General features: G+C 40.3%; 1 protein-coding gene across 1 annotated transcript in view; it reads right to left on the reverse strand.

Annotated features, from left to right (window-relative positions):
* LMNTD1 (lamin tail domain containing 1) overlaps positions 1–23329 on the reverse strand; it is a 44841-nt gene that overhangs the window by 21082 nt on the left and 430 nt on the right. The window contains exons 2-7 of the mRNA XM_062568441.1: positions 19248–19416; positions 12960–13146; positions 10350–10469; positions 9488–9705; positions 7980–8152; positions 2236–2330 (exon numbers count right to left, since the gene is read on the reverse strand). Of these exons, the coding sequence (XP_062424425.1) occupies positions 2236–2330; positions 7980–8152; positions 9488–9705; positions 10350–10469; positions 12960–13146; positions 19248–19416 (962 nt within the window). The remainder of the gene's footprint in view (positions 1–2235; positions 2331–7979; positions 8153–9487; positions 9706–10349; positions 10470–12959; positions 13147–19247; positions 19417–23329) is intronic.

Here is a 23329-nt window from a genome sequence, read left to right on the forward strand (position 1 = left end):
TTTCTTTCTTTTCTTTTTTCCCTTTTATTTTTTTTTATTCTGTTTTGCTTAGCAAACACCTGAACCAGGTTGATGCATCTTCTCCTGTCTTGAGAAGCTGAAAGTTTGAGGTCCAACAAGCTATTCCTTTTTCATCCAGCTAGTTGCCTTACAGGTTGCTGTCTCTTTCTGTCTCTTAATAGCTGGTGACGGGACACCACACCCTGGGAAATCCTACCGTTCATTACATACGCATTTTCTCCTCCTAGAGAGAAGTAAAATTGTAGCACATAGTAAAAGGTGAACATCTCTCCAAGGCAGGCTGAATCAGGAAAGCATATGGGATCCTCACAGGTGCATTCTTTCTAAGTGACATTTGAAATTAATGGGCATTTCAAGCTTCCTCATTTCATCCCAACAAGGCACTTCCATCTTGCCCCAGAGGTACCTACTCCTGGAGCCAGAGGACCAGACATTAGTCCTTTCCCATTCCTAGACATACTACTTCCCTAGTATGTCTACTAAGATAACCAGCAATCTAATTTATTGTGTCAACATCTACTGTCTCCTGGGAACTGAAGGAGGTTCACAGTTCCTCTCAACATCACACAGTCACTCAGTACCAACCTGAGATGGACTTCAGTGGGAAACCAGGAGCTTAACATCATTATTAAATCACCTGAGCTTAGTTCCTACTCACAGGACGAATATATAGCAGAGGAAGCAATGTTTCTAAGAAACTTTATAAAGAACTTTCTTAAGGTGGTCTGTGCGGCAAAACTTACTAGTATAACCAAACTGCAAAGGTCACAGTGATGCTTTTTGCTGAAACTAAAGAAAACAAGACCTTTTTCACGTTTTGCTCTGAGATAACTGCATGCCTATCTGTAAGCTATTGCAGTTGGGTGAGTGTCTGATAACACTATAGGTCACAGGGTGAGTTGTTTTCTGAGCCATGAGGTTCTCACAGCATGAACTGACATCCAGCCCCACCGTGCTGCAGGATTACTCCCCGTGAAAGTCTGAAATGTCACATAGTTGTCTTCAGCTGTTGCTCTAAGATGTAATACCTCAACTAAACCCTGAATATCATTTAGCAACTCTAGAGATTAGAAGGGAAGTTGCTTGGTCATAGTCCTCTTGGATATTCAGGTTGTTTTAATTCAATCAAATTCTTGGGAACGGTGAGATTCTTAATCAAAAAATATTTTATCGAGTGTCACTGAGCAAAATATTAATTCATTGCACTTCTAAAGTGCCTCTCATCTAATGATAGAAAATCCTTTTTACAAACGCCACTGACTTACAGCATCCTTAGGACATATGTGTTGTTATCACTATTTTACATAAGGGGAAACTGACACACTGATATAGTTGTTTATTTAAGTCTATACCTGTGCAAAGAGCCCCACTTCATATATACTGTTACCAGATAGGTAACTTAGTCTGCTATTCTTCCTCTCACTATTATTATTATTTATACAACATTCTAATTGTATTTAGCACTTTGGAGAACATTAATCATTGTGAGAAATATCAACACATATTGCATAATTTAGTAATAATGGCAATAGAAATAAGCTATATAGCTTGATGGTCTAAATCCATCAACTCTTACAACTTTTGGATTACAGCCTAATAAGTAGAGGTAGGATATTGGAATGCCATTTAACATTTCCCAAGACATTTCCAACATCTGCATATCTACTGGCTAAGAGAAAATATTCTATATTACAATAAATCATGAAACCAATACTAAATAAAACCAAACACACAGAGGTTGAGTCTAAAAATCAAGAAGTTTGAGAGAAACTTACTACAACTCATGTTTGAAGGTCTATACATTTACAGAGGAGGGCATCATTACTGACCCCTGATTCTAAGGCTTCAAGTAGAGTAGTGCAAGTGATGAAGAGCCTTCAAATGGGTAAAATATATGTCTGGGTGTGCACTTAAAGCTTCTTTTTCCTAGGAAGAATAGTGTAAGCAGACTCCAATTGAAAGCAAACATAAGATGCAAATATAAACCTCTCTAGACTTTGAAGTGTGTAGTTGTGATCAAGTTGCAATACTTGAATCCAGATGCTTTGTATTTGTGATCCTGGCACAGGTCTTATTTATAGAATGAAAACTAAAAGACTTTCCAACAAAATAAAGACATTCTCCTGTTCTGAATTGTTTCCTCCAAACTTACTGTTCTTTTCTTTGTTTTTTCTTTGTTTATTTTGAAAACTGATTTATAGCAACTCTACTCACCCCTGCTGACCGAGTAGGCCTTCTTCTGTCTTTCCCATTCACGCAGCTGGGAGCTGAGGGATTTCTTCTCTGGCTAGTTCCTGCATACAGAGTGCCTGTTGATGACAGCAAGAATTGTTCTCACCTATCTTTGAAAAGAAAGACAATTTAGGAAACAACCATACTAACAACAAAAATCCTCTGTTACCTCTGACTTTATGGAGGAACATTTTAAATAAAAAACATATTGGGATAAATATACAATCACATGCAAAATCACTAGCTGTCACTAAGATATCTTTACTTTAAAGGACCAAACTCTCTCTTGCAGACTTTCATTTGAACTGGATTTCAGAAAGCATTGGTTAGCCAAAATTAGAGTTGCACTCACTGGCTGTCCATGAAGAACATCTCTTCTCAAAACTGTTAGCAGCCTCTGAGTATCCAGGAACTGATAAATAAATCATGTCAATCTCCCCCCCCCCTCATTTCCCACTACTTCACACTCTTTGATTATTTGCTTATGTACCATCTCCATAGCTGTCTCACTGGAAAGACCGTCATGTCTTTAGCTCACTGTTTTCGCTTCCTGCAGTTTTCCATAAATTCCTGGTAGGGAGGGATAAGCTTTCTGCTCTTTGACCCTGAATTTCTGTCCGTTCCTTGAGCTGTGTTCAAACCTGATCTCAGCCCTTGACATACTTTCGCTGTAGAATTAGCTTTTAAGTGACTCCACATTTCTATTGACATGAACATCACCCTTAAGCAAGTTTGCTGGAGATTTCCTAAGTGCTGAGTATTGTTATTATATGAGAGCAATTTCAGAAGTGAATCTCTGGTCTTTATTTTATCATTCCATTATATGACTCGGTCACAGACTCTATGCTGTAATGAGTGACAAGAAGATAAAGGGCCATTCTTAGTCATGGTTTCTTGAAGGTCAGGTTGTTCTGCCAAAATTACCCGAGAGAGAATTGCTTTTTCACAGGCCAACTTGACACTTGCAAACATAGTTTTCCCATAGTGATCAGCTGCAAGAGAAGCAAAGGGCAGTGAAAGTACCTTTCATTCAGATGGCTCTGCTGTTATTTCCAGGGGACTTATGTGCTAGGAAGTGTTCACGTCTCGAAAGCACTGCAGCTCTCCAGATTTTTTTCTCAGTGGCAGTTAGAGTTTGTGAGTGCCAAGTGTGTTAGCACATCTCAACGTGGTGACGACATTCTGTCTGGTAAATGATGCTAATAAACACCAAGCAGGTCTGTGGGCTCTCTGAGGTAGTTCACGGGACAGCCAGCTGCACACATTCTACCACCACCTCTGGTCACCCACATATAAAATGGCAAAAGTATTTTGTTTTCCTATAGAAGTCTTAAAAAGTTTCTTGCTGAACCCCACCTCCGCTCTCTCCCATCAATACCACGGATAAATCCCCGATTTGTTTTCATCATCACTAAAATACTCATTATTTCTTTGACCATGATGAAAGGAAGTGAGTTGAAAGAGCTATGCTTGTTTGTATTATTTGAACTTTGTCAATAATCTTTAATGACTTTCTTGATTTCCATATTTGACCACACAGAATTATTACACTCCCTTTGATTTTCCCAAGGTTCTCCCTCCTCCAAAATTTCAGGTCAGAAAAACCTGTTGTTTTATTCCTGGAGCACTAAAAATAAACAAATGAAAATCGCATCAGTGGTTTTTAAGCAGTAAATAAATAGATAAGGAAATAATTTTGACAGACTGACACTTTGCCTGGTAGATAGGGAAAAACAGTGTCAGATCATAAGATATCAAAGCTGAGAAAGCAGCAATAAAGGAATCAGAATTTCTGTTTCTAGTAAAATGAGGGTACAGCATTTGGTACCTAATAAATGAAGTCAGGATACTTTCATAGTTGTCTGCCACTAGAGAGGTGTCCTTTGCTGGCCCCTCTTCCTCCTCAGCACCAAAGTATGGTTTTTACCTTGGAACTGCAGATAATTCATCTGCATGCAGTGAGAAACTGAAAAACTGTCAAGGTTTTGAGGATCTTAGGCTGGCAGAGAGTATACAAATGCACATGAAGGCATAAACCATTGGAGCACCGAGATGTCAGTTAGAGTGGATGACACTATGTTGAGCAAACTGGGATGTTTCACTTTATATCTTGGTAATGACAGGAACATTTCATTGATCTAGAGCAGTCAACTGATCTATTGGAGAAAGCAGTTGATTTGGTTTCTTACCATGGGATACCACTGTAATATCTTGTTTGACTTAAAATGCTACTCAAAAAGTGCATCTGCGTATCTGTACAACAATTTTGATACTTGTCTGTAATATGTCAGAGTCCTAAGACAAAAGAGATCAATCTGCAAACGTATCTCAGTGCTAATTGGGAAATACGTGGGCAGTCCCACAGACTGCAGAAGTCCTTAGGACAAGTCAAGACAGCCAGTACATCTGGATATGAGTGCATCTTGTCTCATACGACTCTCAATATCTGGGAAAAAAATCAGAGCAAATGGGAAAAATACAATACTAATGGCCTGGCTCCATTCCCTAGAGAAGGAGGTGGTAGGAACTGGCTTCTTTTCACTGAAAATATGTGCTAAATATGTTCCCTATCTGCAGGTTCAGTTTGCTACTGACAGCTTAATTAGCGTTCCTCAGCAACGGGGAAACATTCTGATTGGCAAAACTTATTGGTTTTGGCTGAGATTTCAAAGTATTTGCTTTGCAAAGCGTTCCAGGGCTATTTTTAAACTTCTTGCAAAGTTCACAGTTTAGCATTTTGATTCAGAGTGAAATTCATCAACAGCAAAAAAAGCCATCACCAGAGTAATGCATTTCTGAGAGAAATGGGGGAGGGGGGTTGCAACAGACCTGAAATGCAAGGAGTTCCTCTTGCAAATTGTGACCTGCAGCAGTAGCAGCTGCCATATCCAGAAAGGAGCTGCCATTAGACACCCTCCTATAGTCTTACTAACTGCAACAACTCCGAGTAAGGACACAGGAGTCGCTGGAACAGGGTAATGAAACTTCTGTTCCATAGCAGTCAAAAAGGAAAAATGATGAGCTATGTAAGGAGAGGAGAGGCATAAAGTTCTCAAAACACCATCATGCCATTAAATACACTTTGATCTGTACTGGAATATGGTATATTGCTGATATTAATACCCAAAAATAGAGACTGAAAAGATAGTGATTGATTACTATGGAGGAGAGCTAGAGCTAAAGAAGATACAATAGATATATGAGAAATTAAATACTTCAAGCTAATAAACAAAGACTATCAAACAGCATTATCTGTGAGGTCCATCTCCTTGCAGTCTCGAGCGGGCCTTTGCACTTCTGGAACATGAGCATATGCTAAATTGATTTTGAAAATTAAAATTAAGTATCTAAGAGGAAAGTGCAAAAATACTTTGACTCACTAATTTAATTCAAAAGCTTTGACTTAAATTTGCATATATTGCCAGTAGGAAAAAAACTATCCATATTTAAAGATAATAGTGATTAAAAGCATGTCTGCAGAGGAAGATAAATGGGAAGTCAACAACAGTGATTTCTGTAAGCATCTGATATCTCAAAGCATTTATGAGCATATTGAAGGGCCCTCACTAAATAGGAAAGCTTTCTTGGGCCAGGACCTAAGTGAGACTGTATTTATTCATGGTACAGTGGACTCCAGTTATTCACATCATTTATAAGTTTGCTAGTTAAAAATTCTGAAGCAAGAGAAGAAAAATTGAAAGAAGAAAAGAAAGTAGTCATATATTTCAAAATCATCATCCCATCACAGTCGGTAATAATGTCTAGCAGTGTATATTTATAAATCTGCCTAAAGCACTTGTAATTTTGCTTTGTAATAAAATAAGAATGATGCTTACACATCTCTATTCATTTCTGGAAAAATCCTGCAATAATAAGTACTACACATGAATATTTATCAGAGTAAAAATAACTACTATACCCATATTTAATTTTTAATCTGAGATCTTGGCTATCATTATCTTTCCTGGCAGTATTCAGAAGAATAATTTCATAATTTAGTAGTGAAAAGAACTGCAAATGAACCATAAGTAAACAGAATAGAATTATCTTTTGTAAAGATCAGAGAAAGGGAGACCGATGGTATGCAGGTTGCATGTGGAAACCTACAGAAAATCAGATATATTTAATGAATGACAGACCTTCTTGCTTTGAATTTTTCCTCCAGAGTTCCCACACTCAGGAAATACATCTCTAAGCAGGTCCTGTCTCTGTGCCTGGGTCCTGGACTGATGTGACTGCATTACAGGCTCAGGTGTTTTGTTCTGGTTTCATATTGTTTGCTTTACCGAAAAAGTTTCTAAACCCTAGTGGTTACACAAAAATAAAGTCTTGAAAACTGAAACCCACTGTAGCAAATGACAGTAGCACTGACCTTCACTTGCAGGTCAGTGACAAGGGAAGAGGATGTGCAAGAGGGATACACAGCACCAAGGGTTTTGTTTTACAGAGTCACTCCTACTTGCTTGCTCCATGCACTCATGTGGACACAACCCCTGATGCCACCAGCACCCCTGAGTTGGCAGGTGCCAATTCCCTCTCTGTGCCCAGCTTTTCTCTGTCCAGGAAACATGCAGAGCATATATGGGAAACCCAGCTCAGCAGAGGATCAGACCAATACAGAAAGAGCCAAATTAAGTTTCAGCAAATGAGAGAAATCAGGATTATACCAAATAGATACCTTTTAAACACTTGATGCACCAGAGAATCAGACAGACCAGGAAAAAAAGATGAAACTGGGACTATTACAACTCATCCCGTTAGGTCTGAATTTGCCTAGCCTGGATTTAACATTTGAGAAAAGTCTTAGTGACAGCCTTCACTGGCCACAGGATTGCTGTTCAATTGTGTAAAGCTAAGCAATAGGTGAATAAATGTTTTCCTGGCTCAAGTTGAAAGTATTTGCATAGGACACAACTCTAAGAAATGGGGAAAAACTCCTGACAGCTACGCAGTCACCATCCAGGCCAGTCAAAGAGTGGCTGCTTTAGTATATTCAAAGAATTTCACTAGTCTGGTTTTAAATGCCTCAGTAAAGAAAGAATGAGTTTTACAAAGCTGTCTGCAGGATCTATACACCCAATTCCTTTAAAATTAATAGGAGCTGAGCACTTAAAATTTGTAGGTGGTTTAAAAAACTAAGCGGAGCAACCAGTACAACTGGAAGACTGTACTACAGATCATTAAATCTCCAATTTATTACCTATTCAGCATAAAAAATTGTGCATTTCCCTTGGTCCTATTCCTTCTAGCTCTATTTTCTGTATCCAAGGCAGCTTCCTCCCTTGCATGGTGCTCAAACACCCCATGCACATGGGGTGCGACAGTCACCTTGCTTGTCAAACACACATTTAGCTCCTTTTAATCTTCATGAATCAATGTCTTCAGACATTTATACGCTTTGTCACTCTCCCTTGAATTCTTTCCAGTGTGTCAACAGCTTTCCAGGTTTGAAGTACCCAAAATAAATGCCGACTTTCTTGCCAGCGCCTAATGAACGATTCACAGCCAGTATGATAGTCTCTTTCCCTTCCTGTTCCTTTATACTGTGTTTCAGTCACTAAAAGCATCAGTGTTAGTGATAATAACCTGCCCCCATCTTAGCAATATATGCGGTTCTATGGAGCTTGGGGAGTACTTTGAGGTTTTAATGCGAATGCATTACGTTTTCGTCAGAAAATCCATCCCATTGCCACTGCAGCACATACCCCATCTGCTCTTGAACTCACCCGGCACAGGGTCAGGCCTTGCCGACTGGCTCCGGGACTGCCTGCAGAAACTGCTGCCGTCATTCCCCATGGTTAACGGTCTAAGCAGAGAAAAGTGCGGGTGTGTGGGAGCGTCTGGACTTTGGCACCAAGCACTCTGATGAGGGAACAGGGATGCAGGGATCTCTTCTTCCCTGCAAACAGAAAATCAGTTAAGTTTGTTGTGTGGATTTCACACATTTTGCACAGGCATATAATGAGCAAAGGACACAAAAAATATGCATACTGTATTTATTATTGCATTATTTATTGTATTGTATTATCAGGTCTATTACTGTATTTTGCATAGATTTACTGTTTGCTGCACACATAAACTAAATCTATGCAATATGCATAATAAACAGCACACACATTTTTGACATTTTCTGCCCTCAGCTGTAAGTGAAAGAATTGTAATTTTTACATTGTTTGAAACATCACATTATAATTTTCCTTTTTCCATTGTTTATAATTCTGCCAGATTTGAACTCTTTGCACTGAATTTTTACATATTTTCTCCCTGCCTTTGATTCAGTTTCTTTGAAGAGTTTGAGCAAAACTGATTCATCCATTTTCAAGGACAATTATTATGAAGAACAGCCAATTTAACCTATGCTGAAAAATGCTCATTTTCTGAACCTCTCTAGCCATACCCTGGAGAAGGAACTTAGAGAAGAATAATTAGCCCGAACACAGGAAGGGTCACCAAATTTAATTGTGAAAATGCATTCAGATAGACTAATCTCTTGTGTTTGAAATACTTCAACTTCTCTGCACATGTTTTTCTGTCATGAATGTGGTTCAAGAACCCCTGAGACTCAGATTCTGGAGAGCACTTAGAAAAAGCCACCAATATTGCTTTCCTCACTCAAAATAGTCTATGGCTCTGCTCGGCGTTTCCTGACTGAGACTGGGGTGCCCAGCCTAAGTCCACAGCTGGACCAATGAACCATCCTGTTTTTTCACAGTGCTGTCAATTCCAAGTCGGATACAAATGTTAGAAGACAGTTTTGAAGCAATTTAGAAGGCTCCAGTTATCAATCACTAGCCCAGTCTACAGTGTAATAGACCGAGAGAAGACTGAGCTGAGGCCTGCGTTTCTGAAGGTGAAGGTAGATAGCTCTGTGAACATCAACATTTTTGGCTGAAACCTTTCCTAGTTGTGGATTCTGGACGGTGCCCTGCAGACACCCCTCACATGTGGCTCAACGGGTGAACAGCGTGTAGTAATAAAGTCCCATTTAAAGAAGAATTTTACTTGAACTTTACTTTCCACTTTGTCTTAACTGAAAATGAACACACTCTGCCATGAATCCTATAAGGAGTTTGGAGTTAGATTCCTGTTTGAAGATAAAAGTTTATTTACATTTTCAAAAGCCCCAAACTTTTCAAAAATTCCCTACCAAGATGCTCATTTCAAAGTGCTCACTTACAGAGCCAGGCTGGCACAATGCTGTAGTTACAGAGCACCCTCAGTGAATGCTGGATACCTTTTAATGAAGCTTTGTCTTTTTTTTCTTGTTTGCCCTGGGTCAGCCCTTTTCCACTCTGTGTCAGTCATTGTAGGTTCCTGTCCCTTTCCCCATCCCTCTTCCAGCTTTGTTGTTGAAGAAGACAGTTTAATGATGTTCTCTAAGTTTTCCCTTTCTTCTCTTGCCACCCATCCCTGCCTTCCGTTGCAGTAGAGAGGAGTATACCAAGCAACAGCCTGAAAAAAGCAACATAATGTCATTGGTTATTTACATTTTGCACTTTCTCATCAAGATAACTGCTTATTGTAGACAAACCAGGACAGGCTGAAAGGGTAGGTGCTCCAAGGTATTTCTAAGTCATCTATCATTTGAAAGATAAATACTAGTGGCATCTACCAAATTCCAGCTTTTTTCTTTGGTCTTTAAAATCCATTTCCAAACTTCGAATGTATTTAGGGTATATTCATTATGTAAGAGCTTTGAAATTCCACTGCTTCAATGACATGCAACAGAGAAAGAAGAAGACCAAAGGAGATATGACAACCTGGGGTATGGTTGAACCTTTCAGGGCTGCAGCACAGTGGGAAGAGGTTATACTGGTAACTTGTGCTGGTGGGGCCTGTGCTTTAACAGTCGTGTGAATACCAACCCTTCATTCAACAAGTTTTTCATCAGCCTACTGATTTTCTTCAGTCCTTCAGATCCTAATAATTAGCACCCAAACTTAAGCAAGGCTAACAGAGATCACAGCTTTTCTCTGTTTGATTTGCCTGGGCTTGACTGTACGAGGAGTTTCACAATACGATCCTAAATCTCTGAAGCAAGTCCAGAGATCGCTCTTTGCGTGAAGACATGTTGGGATTTTGCCCGGGGCACTCACCTGACCTCTAGGCTCACAGAGAATGGTAGCACAGCTGAGGCCGCTCCTAAATCTCTCCAGGTCCTTCCATAGAAAATCTGAGGGAGGTCTGTGAAGCACTTTAGCATCTGCTGACCAAACCTGCAAAGATCAAGCAGCCATCAGATTAAAGACAAAATATGCCTCCTGGATATTTATTTAATACATGGGCTCAACAAAAGCACCAGGTTTTCCTTTTCCTTTTTGATTTCTGTAACACTGTTCACCATTTTATCTGTGAAATCAAAGCTGAAAGAACTGCATTTCAAGACTTGCTGCTTAGTTATACTGATTATTTTCAAATACGTCTCCTGTGGATTAACCGAGATTAGCAATGGTACATTTTTCAACGAGTGATAGTGGGTCCAGGGCTTTTTGGCCCAGCTTGCTGAGAGTAAGATTAAAAATAGGCAGTTTCTTTTATTTTCTGAATTACTAGGGGCTTTTGAAGAGATCTGTGATATCAGCTTTAAAATTCCAGTCCCTGCTTGATTCTAGATTCCCTCTTTTCAAGGGAAGCTGTCTCAGTTGGAGACTAGAAAATTTTTGTACTTTTGTCTTTGTACAAAAGATTTGACAATGCTGTCCTTTATAAACTTAACACAATTATTTGTGACCTTTATCACCAGCACAGTAGCAAAAGGACCCATTAAGAAAACATTGCTCTTACATAAGACAGGCACAACGTGCTTTTGCAAACAGTGTTCCTAAAGGATCTGGCGTTTGCCATCTGTGAGAAAATATCTTTAACCATTTCCTGGAATCCAAAACAAGCCTCATGCAATGTTAAAGGAGAAATGTCTTGAAAAAAAAAATAAGTGCTCTCTTCCGAAAGTGCCCACCATATGGCTCTCTGCCAAGGTGTATTTGTGGCTTTTTCAGGTTTACTTCACCAGACAGCAGCGACTGTGGCTTTTCTGGGCTCCTGCCCGCTTGCATTTCCAGCAGTCTCACAAGAAGGCTCACAGAGGGCAAGGCTGAACTTGGCTGATGAGCATGGACTTTTCCTCATTTTATCCTGCAGGACCTCAATTTTCATCTCAAAAAAGGAAACAAGTCCTGGTGGTAAAAGAGACTTTGGGCATCTAACTTGACTGTTTTGCCTTGATTCATCTGTTGTTCTCACAGGGAGCTGGGATCTGGAAGTCCTACATAACTGTCTGTCTGACACAGACACAGACACTACTGTACATGAATTTTAGATGCAAGAGTAGGCAGGCTGAATAGAGCTCTTTGAAATTAATAAACCAGCAGAAATTTCCTGCTTGCATTTGCTGAAACAGCAGCTCTGGTGGACCTCCTATGTCAGTTGGTTGTTCACCCCAAAGCCCTTTAATGATAATAGGAACAGCAAATGCCTTGTAAATGCCTTCAGCAGTGATCAGAGCACTTCAGAAAGAGCTGGGAAAAGTAAGATCAAACTTTGTGGATGGTTGGAGCATAAAACCAACCAAGAGGAGACCATTTTGGGGGAGTTTTGCAAGGTGTTTCGCAGCCAGCACCTTTACCCAGCACAGCAAAGGCTGTGTCTGGTCAGAGGGTGGGTATAGTGCTTGGTGTTTTCATCCCAGAGGTTGCTGGAAGCTGGCTGTCCACACAGGCAGATGTTCTTCAGCTACACTTATGACTGAGCCTTGGTCATATTTAGTTCACACATCCAAGCTTTTTTTTTCATTACCATGGGCGTCAAATGCATATTTGCATTGTTTTCTGGATTATGATGAAGTCACCTGATCCTTGGCATCTCAGATCCTATCTACCTCTGTATCACTCATTCAAAAAGGCAAAAAGGTACATCTGACCTCCTTGGAGGGGAAGCCACTTCTGAAAAGCAGCAACCCATGTGCTTGATTTTTAACATAGAGGTCTGACACAAAATCAAAGGAAAGCACATCATTATCTTCATTTTTTCAGAGTGGGAAACTAAAGCATGGAGAGTTACTATTTGCTCAGTGTCATCCAAGCCAAAGCCAAGAACAACATGCCATTGCCAGGACACCGGTTTATGCCTTTCCCTGCTGGAACACAGTTGTCCCCAGATAGTGTGCACAGGCTGGAAAGTACCACGACCCTTTATTTCAGTTGAGACCCTACTACAGCTACCTCTCAGACTATACGCAGAACCATATTAATGGTATGTGGGATACCTGGCCTTAGTTGCAAATGTAATTTGTTTCCTTTCCAATTCTATTATTTGTAGATGTCTGATCCAAAGTTTCAGTCCACACCAACTGTTGGCAAAAACTGGCATGACTGACAATAATCAGAGCATGGAGAGCTTCTGTGCAAGCAGTGGTTGGAAATAAGAAGGTACCAAACAAAGACTTTCCAGAAGAGCTTCCCATTGCTGGGCAACATGAACTGCTGGACATTTAATGAAAATGCCAGGCATGTACTGGTGGGCACTAGCAGCTACCTTTGGATTCATCATGATTTGTGAGTGTTAATCCTTCTGAAAATATGAATCCATAAATTCAATTCTACCATCAGGCTAAGAGTGTAGCCCTAATCTGCCAGGCAGAAGCTGGAAAGGGGATTACAGCAAGGCAAACCCCAGCCTACACACGCACACACATACACACACACACTCACTGTCACAACCGAGCCAGCCGCCATCCTTATCTTTGGGGGAAACCGGAATACTGCCACTGGTTGACCTTGGATGTTTTGCATCAGGAGATAGTCCCCAATGCTCTCCTCTTTTTCAGGGGCACAGTTCAGGATCTTCACAAAAAGACCACCTGGATGAACTTCAACTATTTTCAAGTTTCCAATAGCACTGAAAGAACAGAAGTAGAGTCAAAAGTTTGAAAGCACTGTCTAATTGAAAAAAATGCATATATTTCCTTATAATAACTTGCCTAGATGTCAGTAATTAATGGTAAGTAAATGTACCATAGGCAGAATGTTTAAAGCACTGCCATTTTACCTTTTATACAGTGGCTTTCTTCTAAAAAAATAATTTGCCTTAAAATTAGTATAGCCTATTTATCTTCAACACTTAGAGAGCATCCAATACAATCAGAAATTAAAAGATTTCTTGTGGGGCAAAAAGTCACCATTATACCATTTGCATTTGCTTTTGTCTAAGTCTATATAGGATACAACCTCTAAGGCTGTTCCTTCCATCAGTCAGCCTGCCTCTCATTCTTTTTTCCTTCCTGGAGAAAGACAAATCTTTATTATTAATTCCTTATTATTAACTCAGAAAGACTCCCATGTTACAAGAAGTAGATTTCATCTCACCTTTCTTTCAGAATGATAGCAAAGCAGGGTCCGCTGTGTATCTGCAGTAAGATCAGAGACTTCTTGCATGAGCAGGGGAACACTCAATCACCCCCAAGCAGTGGAAAACAGATTTATCACTTCACTATTCCTTTAAGTAACACGTGTTTCAAGAGAGCACTTTAAAGCACTCAGTCTCAGACTGTAATGCTCATCATAGGTCTTACTAGACATGTTGTGAATGAAGTCTGAGAAAAACTTTTCATGCAGCATCTATTGTGATTAATTTAATTATCTAGCACTGGTGCAGTGTCTTTGTCTTCCGTGTGTTTTTGCCCATGCTGCACTTGTCTTGTTCCAGTAAGTTTAAGTCATGTATGTCTGTGTGTATGGAAGAGGTTGACCCAAAAGCCCAGACAGCCGATGTGTTTGCTTAACCTAGCAAAATACTGATCGGCAGCATGACGAATACTGCCTACCCACCCCAAATAATTCAGCTGTGCAGTGTTGTAGCAGTGAGTCATGCTTGCTCATGACAGCCAGGGTGCCTCCGGGCTGCCGCAGGCACTGATGAATTTGAAAGCCGAGTCAGGAGAGACCTGTCCCCACCCCAGGCAGAGAAGAAACACTGAGCAAGTCTCTTGACTTTGCTGCCTCTCCTCTCCCTTCTTGCAAACTTTGGGAACTCCAGAGTGTTCCTCCTCCCAGCCACATCCTAGTGCATTCGAACTTCGGCAGGGAGAGACCGGGGACAGCTTCGCAGAGACGTAATGCCTCGGGCAGGCTTTTGGCAGCAAAGTCAGGTGAAGAAGTTGTTCCTCACGTTCACATACTCCTACCTCTTCTGGCTGCTGCTTTTCACCCAGCCACCACAGTTTGCCACCTTTCTTCCTTCCTCTCTGTTTGTGGGACCACACTCTATGCTGCGTCACTGAAATAATCCAGTGTTAAAGAGTTTGGGGGACATTATTTTAACCTGAATCTTTTCCAGAGGCTCTGCAAGCCACTGTACCAATACAACTGAAGGGATGGCAAACTCTGCCTGAGAGCTTTTCAAAATCCTGAGGGAGAGAATGATCCTGCACTATCCCTGGAGTCTTAGTCATCATTTACACATGGGCAAAGCAGGTGGAAAATGCTACCTCTCAAATCCACTGTTTCTTTCTATGGCACTACAGCCCCTGACTCCAGTGGTGGACTAGGACTGCACTAGGCTTGATGCTGTAAGAGTAGAACAACAGCAACAAGAAGAAATCCCTGTCATTTTTGCCCTCTCAATGGTGTACAGCCAGTTATGACAGTGGGAGAAGCCTTTTAAACTGTGCAACAGGCAAAGGTCTTGCTGATGGCTCCAAAAGTTGGCTAGATTGTTTTCTTATTTCTTTCCATCTGCCAGAGGAATGTTAAAGTTTGTGCAAAGAAAAAGTCTTGGATGACAAAATGTATCTAGGAGGAGGACAAGGAAAAGCAGACGGGGAGAGGGAACCTCTTACAATAGCCATAAAAGGCCATTTTTATTATGCAACTTCGTAAGTAGCAAGATCTTAGCTAGTAAGAGTGAATTATGATGGTCTAGGGTAGTAAGTGTTTAAGCCTGACTTTCCCTAAACAAGACTTCATTTTGATCCTAATGAAGCCAGGGAGACTTGGGAATATAAAATGGAACTGGAAAGTTTTTGATACAATGTAGGGGATTGATAAGGGAGTATGTGATATGACATAGGAATTTGGGTTTGGAAGCTATTGAAGAGGGAGGTTGTGGGGGAAAAAATGAAACATCTAGGACTCTTAAGGATTTGCACAGCCAGCCAGTCACTGGTTGGCAATAGACTTTTGTGAGTTTAAATGAGGCAATAACCTCTCTAAGGAGATGTTAACTGAAGGCATTGAAGTTCTTTTTAGCAAGTTAGTTTATGTTTCAAATACTGGACCAGCTCCTGGGAGACAGGAGCTAAAGTGCCAAAGTGCATGGATGAGAGGTCAGTGTGCATTGATGCTGTGCTTTCTTCTGCTATGTGCTAATATCTTGTGTTGGAAAAGTCTCCAAAACTTTGAATAATGTACACAAAGCTGCATGTTGCCATTGGGGAGAGAAAATGTCAGCGCCTTTGCCAGCACAGGCCACATCAGCTGTATATATACCTGTGCCCTGCCATTAGGATGCCATTTGAACTGGTCCTCTCTGCACTGGTGGATGTAGCAACATGACATTTTAACTATAAAACATGCCAAGAATTGAAGTTTTCTAAGCGCATATGTCTTCAGAAAAGTTATAAATTGATACAATTATTATGTTGAGAAAGGCTTGCCTCCAGGAGTGAAATCTATTTGTATGCCAACAAATTTGACTACAAGAGAGGGAGAGGACAGGAGAAGTCCTGGGAGAAGGTGCAGATCCCTATTTGCTGAAGGCTGCAAAACATTTCATATGTAGTACCTGCAGACCTGAAATGCTAAGGTTCGACTGAGATCCAGAGTGCTTTATAGATCAGGGCTTTGACTTAACTCATCCTTAGTGAGGATGTATCATACGCACTTAGTTACAAAATAGATATTGATGGTTTTCAGTACTTGAAAACAAAATTTCAGGTATCACTGTCTCCTTTTCTTATCTTCTGCAAAACAATCACTTCAAAAATACAGTGCTTTAATACTGCTCAGGTACAAAAGCTGGAGAAAGACTTAGTGCAACATTCATATGAAACACAGTGGCTGTCTCTAAATGTTAGAGCCAGGACACATGTGACAATACTATCACCTTTACTGCATACAATTAATAGCTTAAAAACCTGATGGGGCCTCAGCTCCCATTTCTCAGTATCCATTACTAACAATCTAATTAAATACACAACCATGAAAGCACTTTAAGCATTTTCACAAATCATTCTCAATGGCAAAGGGTTGCAAATTAAACTTGATTACAAACAACATTAAAATATCCTAGTTGGCCAAAAACATCTATTTCTACTAAGTCTGTGTGTACTTGCACTGTGGCTTCACTAGAAATTAGATCCAGATATACTAATCATCAGTAGTATAGAACTATTTCTAAACTATGTGTTCACACTATATCTTCACATGAACTCATAAGCTGTCGTATAATGCAATATCAAATTAAAAGATTGGATATTGTGTATTACAATGCAATTTTATTTCTTTAAGGTCTACATCAAGGAAAAGTATACTTTAAATTCAAAGTGAGTAAAGTAAGAAAGGGGGTTAGCGTTCTGGCACTGCTGAGTACCATAATAGTAATAAATCAAATGAGAATAAAAAGAATTGCCTAATTTGTGCATTTAACAAGTTTAACCACAAACAAAGCAAACTGTCATCACCTTTTACTCTTTATCTTCAACAATTAGTACAGCTAATGATTTCTCTTGCTTTCTGTGTGAGACAAGATGTGACTCAATCCCCAGCGGAAAATAGTTCACACAATACAAGGAAATGCATAAAGGGGAAGGTAATCTCTTTTATCTCTTCGTGTTTATCTAGAGTTTTTCTCCCCAAACTCAGCCAAACATGATGGCGTATCTCATTATTTGGAAATAGCTGTAGAACTCTGAGCATAACAGGAGATTTCTTGCTGGCCTTCAAAGGTATCTTTTCTATTGTTCTCCCTATAATGTCCTGAGAATTATACAGATCTCATTAAGGAAACGTATGCAGGAAGCACTATAGGTTTACAAAGACTAAGTCCATGACAGAAGTGCACATAAAATTGTCAGAATTACAAAATGAATGAAGCAGGGAGAACAGCAGGCACCAAAAGCTGGGACTCAGAAAAGCAGTTGATAAAGTGCCTCTCAAAATATTATCTCCCATTGGCTTAGATATAAATACAGTCACAGGAACTATCTGAAGGACTGCAAAGAAGGAATAATAATAGACAAGGGGGTTGGGTCTCATATGTTACCTAGAGGGACTCAGGGTAGCTCTCATTTCATGGAGCGGTTCCACTTGTGATGCGGAAAGGGCAATAAAACATCTGGTTAATAAAATATGTAGATAACATTAAGTCAAGAGGAGAGGGCAGGGGAACGCAGATGAGGACAAGAAAAAATGGTACAAAGAGTCCTAGACAGCTTAGAAACACAAGCAGGAAATAAGTGAGATGCAGCTCTTGGAAAATGGTAAACTAATTTATCAGTGGAGAAATAACATTCACTGGGAGTACAGAGTGCAATAATGCTGAAAGAAGGCTAGGAGGGAGTCAATGATGCATTTGCAATTTGACAGAAGAAAAAAAGACTGCTACAGTTTTATGGCACCATCCATTCTAAGTAAGGAACCCAGAAAGTAGAAGATTCCCTTTGTACAGCTGTGGAGAGGGGAAAACTTGGAAAACTGATCCTAATTTTCATATGCACCAGTGTGGCTTCACTAACTGTAATAAAATTCCTCCTAAATCCTCCTCATGTCAGGAATAAATGCAGATGAACAGAATTCTCCCCCTTCTAATATAGGCAATCCAGCATTCATCCACTCCTCCCTTCTTGGCTTGAGGCACCAAAAAGGTCATCTCATCCATGATGCTTTGTTGCATTCTGTTTTTAAGTACTACACTACTAGAAATACTGGATTTAGGCTGGCATGAGACCAGAATAATATGTATTCCACTCATTTTAGGACACTTCATTACCAAAAAATTATTGACAATTAGAAAGGAACAGAGGGGTATAAAAAATGATGAGGGATCTGGGGGCTAATTTGTGCAAAAAAAGATTAAAAGAGATAAAATGCTTGTCTTAATTAGATAATCTCAAAGGGAATAGCGACATGTGAGATCAGAATGCATATGGCTGATGAGTGGAAAATCCCCAAAAGGCTGAGCTACCACAGTGAAAAAGCATTATAAAAGTTGAATATTTTGAGAGATGTCTTAGCAAGAACCACATGCAGCCCTGTCCACTGAACAATGTGGTAGCAAATAGTCTGTAGGAGACAGCGTCCACACCAGGGCTAGCCTTTAAACTGGAGTTGTCCTCATTTCTGTGAAGGAAGCAGAGCTAAGATAGTTACTCCAGCTGAGGATCTATTCTGATAGGTCTTCCCTACCCCTAGTATATGCAAAGCTAAATTAACTATGGCAAATGCCTTTCTGGGACAACTAGCTTATCCAGGAGATAATACTTTATTTTTTTAGTGGCATTTCTAGGTTGGCATAAAATATATAAAGCCCAGTTCACTCGCTTAGTTGCCTTGAACCGCCCCAAATAGCTTTATGCAGCTTGTGTGGTGGGAGCCTCTGAAGTCCTCTGCAGTGTCATTTCTACTCTTAGATTCAAAATTGGATGACACCAGTTGAAGACAAGGCCAAACCAGCTATGAGATCCAGGGTTTCAGTTGGTTTTGGGAGCTGCCTCCACAAGTGAGGTATCTATGAAGCCCTGGGCAGAATATAGTAGCAAACATTGAAAGAGACATAGTGATGAAGGGTGATTTACCTATTCTGAGGGTGGATTCAAATTTGGGGGCAGTTGTCCCTAAAACAGTAAGTGAAATCATTACATTTCAAAGCTTTTGAGGTTCTCCCATGTCCTCCTGGATAATGACTCAACTGCTCATCAGTTGTTTGCTTGTGTTTTGCTACTCCCCTAAGGGAGAAATTGCAGGAAGTGCAAATTCTTCACTACAAAAATAAACCGCATGTACCTGAATGCAGACTTTTGATAGTTGTCATAAACAGAATGCATCCTTCCATGATTGTCCATGGATCCAAGGCTCTGGGCAATCTTCCTCTGGTCAGCAAATGAAGGATGAATGTTTCTTGATGGAACAGGATTCCTATCTAATATTTCAACAGGACCTTTGGGCTGAGCTGCTAAGTAGGCAAAAGACAAAGATGTTGAGTGATATAATATCAGCAAAAAGACAAATTATGAGAAACAACACTTTTTCTTTTAGTAACAAAAATTGAACATTTAATTTCCTCTTTGCTTCTAATTGTAAAGTAGTGCCTAACAAACCCTTCTTCCAAAGCTTTAAACCAATGGCTATAAAATGGAGCACAGCCAGGGATGTGAATATTTTGTTGCTGGCATGTAGATTTATTACCTCATTGGAATTACCTTGGGTAATTCCCCAAAAATATAAATTATTATATATAAATATAATATATATATGAATATATATATAAATATATATAAATAAAATATATAAAAATAAATACATATAAAAATATATAAATATTATATAAAAAATATAAATTATGTCATCAGTGGTGTAATTGCCATCCTGCAATTTCAGTGCGGTTAGAAGACATAGCATCAGCTGTGAGCTGATAATGAATATATCAAGATTCCATTTCATCTACAAAATGAATGCGATAATATCCCTTCATCTCCTTTATGTTCCCCTTTTCTAATATAAGTGTCCAAGAGGGACCAAGAGGCGCTTCCCAACCTGGCAAAGACATGGAGAACAAGAGAGAGGCAACAGGCCCCACGAACCTGACCCTCACAAAGAAAATGCCTTTCATCTCCCACACCAAAGTCTCCCCCAGAAACTAAATCCTTTTCAGTGCTCGTTTTCCAAACTATGCATTTGCAATTTCCTTCAATGTTATACCTCAAAAGTCATATGAGCGACTCACTCCACCAGGCAACCTATCCTAACGAGATCCAATGGAGTAATGAGCAGCTTGAATTGTTGTGAGAGGATCTGTCCTCCATCATATCTTGGCCCTGAAATGACTGGAACATAAACCAGCTTCATTTGTCCAAACGTCTGGGTCGGAGACCATCACTACAGTGCAGATTACCTTCAACAGCTCACTGGGCTTGCTGTCTCTAACTAGATATGCAGTGTTTCAGTTTTCATATGAATTTTTTTAAATTACAAAACCCAAGATGCCTGCATTTCTGTAGTCCCTCCCCCTGTGCATTTCCTCACAGCATGGCAGTGACACAGCATCGGACACTAGTCCAGCAACATTTGTAATCCTTTCCCTTGGGATACTGAGGGAAATACCTTTTCATTCCTGGGACAATGAAGCAGGTTCACCTTCCCTTGGCAAATAAGCAGGGAGCATCAGCCAAACGTAATAACCCAGGAGTAGTAAGGAGACTAAATGCTACAGTACAAGCAGTCTGAAGAGAGAGCTACAGCAGGTGTACAACTTAACAGTGTATGAATTTTGTAGAGGATGAACCAAACCAGGAAACATGAAAGAACAGCATTTGGGGATTTGGTGGCAGAGGAACAGCACAAGGGACAATGAGCTCCCTAAGCCGGGAACTGGAAATGTTGGAATTTATTTCTCTGGGCGGGAGCTGTTGTTAGATCAAACATTCAGCGTGGCAGCCTAACTGGTAGCCACAGGGTGAACAGACTGTGTTGAAGCTGCTTTTCAGTGATGCGTCAACAAGCCAGTCTGTTTCTTAGATCAGATTGATGGTTGCTTTTTGTGTTGTTAGGATCTGGGCTCCTTAAAAGGGGCTTTTGGAGAGCCTTTAGGAGGGGCCCTTTCACTGCTGAAGTTCATTGGGATCAAGTGACTAATTCTTTGGAAACTACTATCTAAACTGTGATAGTGTTCCTCAAGCACTCAGCAGGGGAAAATGCTGTAAGGGAAGCCTCTAGGAGAGTGTCTCTTGGGCAGATAAAGTCTCCACTTCTGTGGCACCTTGACCTCTGGGAAAGTCCACCTCCGTCAGCTACCTTAAGCAGTTCACTCTGGTGCACCAGCTCTGCTCTTTTGGTCAGTGAAATCCTGGCCTCTTCTTACGTTCTGTGTCATGGCTGTCCTGCTGACAAGGGAAAATCTATACCAAAAAATCCACAGTGGAGTGGTTAAAAAGCTCTCCTGAGATGGAGGAAGTCCTGAATTCAAACCTACTCTACCCAAATCAGGGCAAGGATTTTAATCATAGCTTTCCACTTAGCAAGTTGGTTGGATTTCCAGGCAGTGGTGGGTAGGAAGGATGTTCTCAGTCAATAAATCCTCCTGTCTAACATGCTCCCTTGGTCACTGACACCCATATGGGAACAGAAGAGAACTCGAAGCTGATGGATAGCCCATGCTTCAAAGCGGTGGAACAGCTAAGGCCACTGCTCCCCATGAATATACTCCATATCGTATGTAGAAGGGCTTCAACAAGAGGGCATGAGGAAAATCGAGCAAAAAAATATAATCTAATTTGTTTGAATTGGATTAGTAAGTTAAGAGAGGACACAACTGAGGGGACAGACATGCACACATAAGCACAGACAGAGGTCACATCTGCCTCTTTTTCCTGGAAGACGAGGCTAATTCCACTTTTTTTTTTTTTTTTTTTTTCCTTTAGCTTGCTGTTTAGGACAGGAGGAGTTAAACTCCTTTCAGACAGTAGCGAGAAATCAGACTGGGATCTTTCCTTGCATTTTAATCTCTTGGGTAAATCTGATCTTAATTCATCAATACTTTGGAGATAATCAAAATTACACTTTTTGGAAAAGGAATGTAACCTTCTCCCAACCAGGGGCATACGAATGCAGCTGCAATAAGCTGCAGCTACTCACTCCCAAACTCTTCATTGCAGTGCTACACCAAAGCTAAATGTTTTGATTTGGTTCAATAGGCAGGAATGAAACGTTTCAACCGAAAGTATTTGTCTAGGTCGAATGAAACACCTCGACCTTTCTGAACACAGTGTTCCATGAGCAGCTGAATTAATGAAGCCTGGTTTCTAATGACTTTTTCCCTTCATTCTCCTTTCCCATCCCCCTGCCTACATCAGGTCTGCATCACGTGGATTCTCTGATGGCTAAGAAGCAAGCAGGATATTTCAACCTTTTCTTCCACAGCAGCACTAACAGTATCTGTCACCCTGACTGTCAGTCTTCACAAACCATGTAGGACTTCACCTCTGAGTAAACTATCCCCATGACAATTTGGGAGGGAGGAACTGGCTCATGCATTCCAAAGTTATTAAGGTCATTAGAGAAATAGATACCCACACACACCAGTATGATTATGTACCACAATAACAAAAAATTCTGATTTTTTGTTTCCCCTATAAATGTCAATGTTTCTATTTTTTTTTTCACTGTGAAGGCCTAAAACAAATGGCAAAATATTAAAACTTCCCACTGACTAGAAACTTTACTCATAACTGTGTTTCAAGAGCTATACTCCATCCCTCTCTTTGCAGGATGTTGTGCAACAACCCTAATATGATTGGCGACAATGCCCAGGTCTCCATAAACACAACTAAAGAACATTTAAAATTCTTTGGGGACAAATACGCTCTAGAGGGATTCACAAATGTAGCATCAGCACAGAGGCACATAACATAGTTTTATTCTCCTTCTCCATGAACTTCACTCCCTTGAAGGGATGCAGGCACAAATCCCCACCCAGCAGCACAGCTTCTTCTCTAACTTGCCTTGTCTTTCAGTGGGATACCAAGGATGCTGCAAGACTGCTAGTGACACCAGCTGCCCTCTGTCCCACCATGCTACATCACGAAAAATGACATGGGGGAGAGAGGCAGAGGGCTCAGACTCTCTGCAGACATTCAGGCTGCTCTCAGTCCTGGCTGTGGTTTGTATAGCTGGGAGAAACTACGGCACGTGGAAAAGCAGGGTGTTTACTGCTCAATAGCTTATTCTAGTCCAGTCACTGCTCCCAGAACATGTACATGCAGCTTTTTACAAACTTCCTCTGAACTTCAACACTGCTTTGAGTAAAATCACCAATTTATTTATGCAGGAAAACTAATCCTATTATAATGTAAAGCATGAAAACATAAGAT

Source organism: Rhea pennata, chromosome 1 (genome assembly GCF_028389875.1).
Source record: "Rhea pennata isolate bPtePen1 chromosome 1, bPtePen1.pri, whole genome shotgun sequence".
Classification (NCBI taxonomy): Eukaryota; Metazoa; Chordata; class Aves; order Rheiformes; family Rheidae; genus Rhea; species Rhea pennata.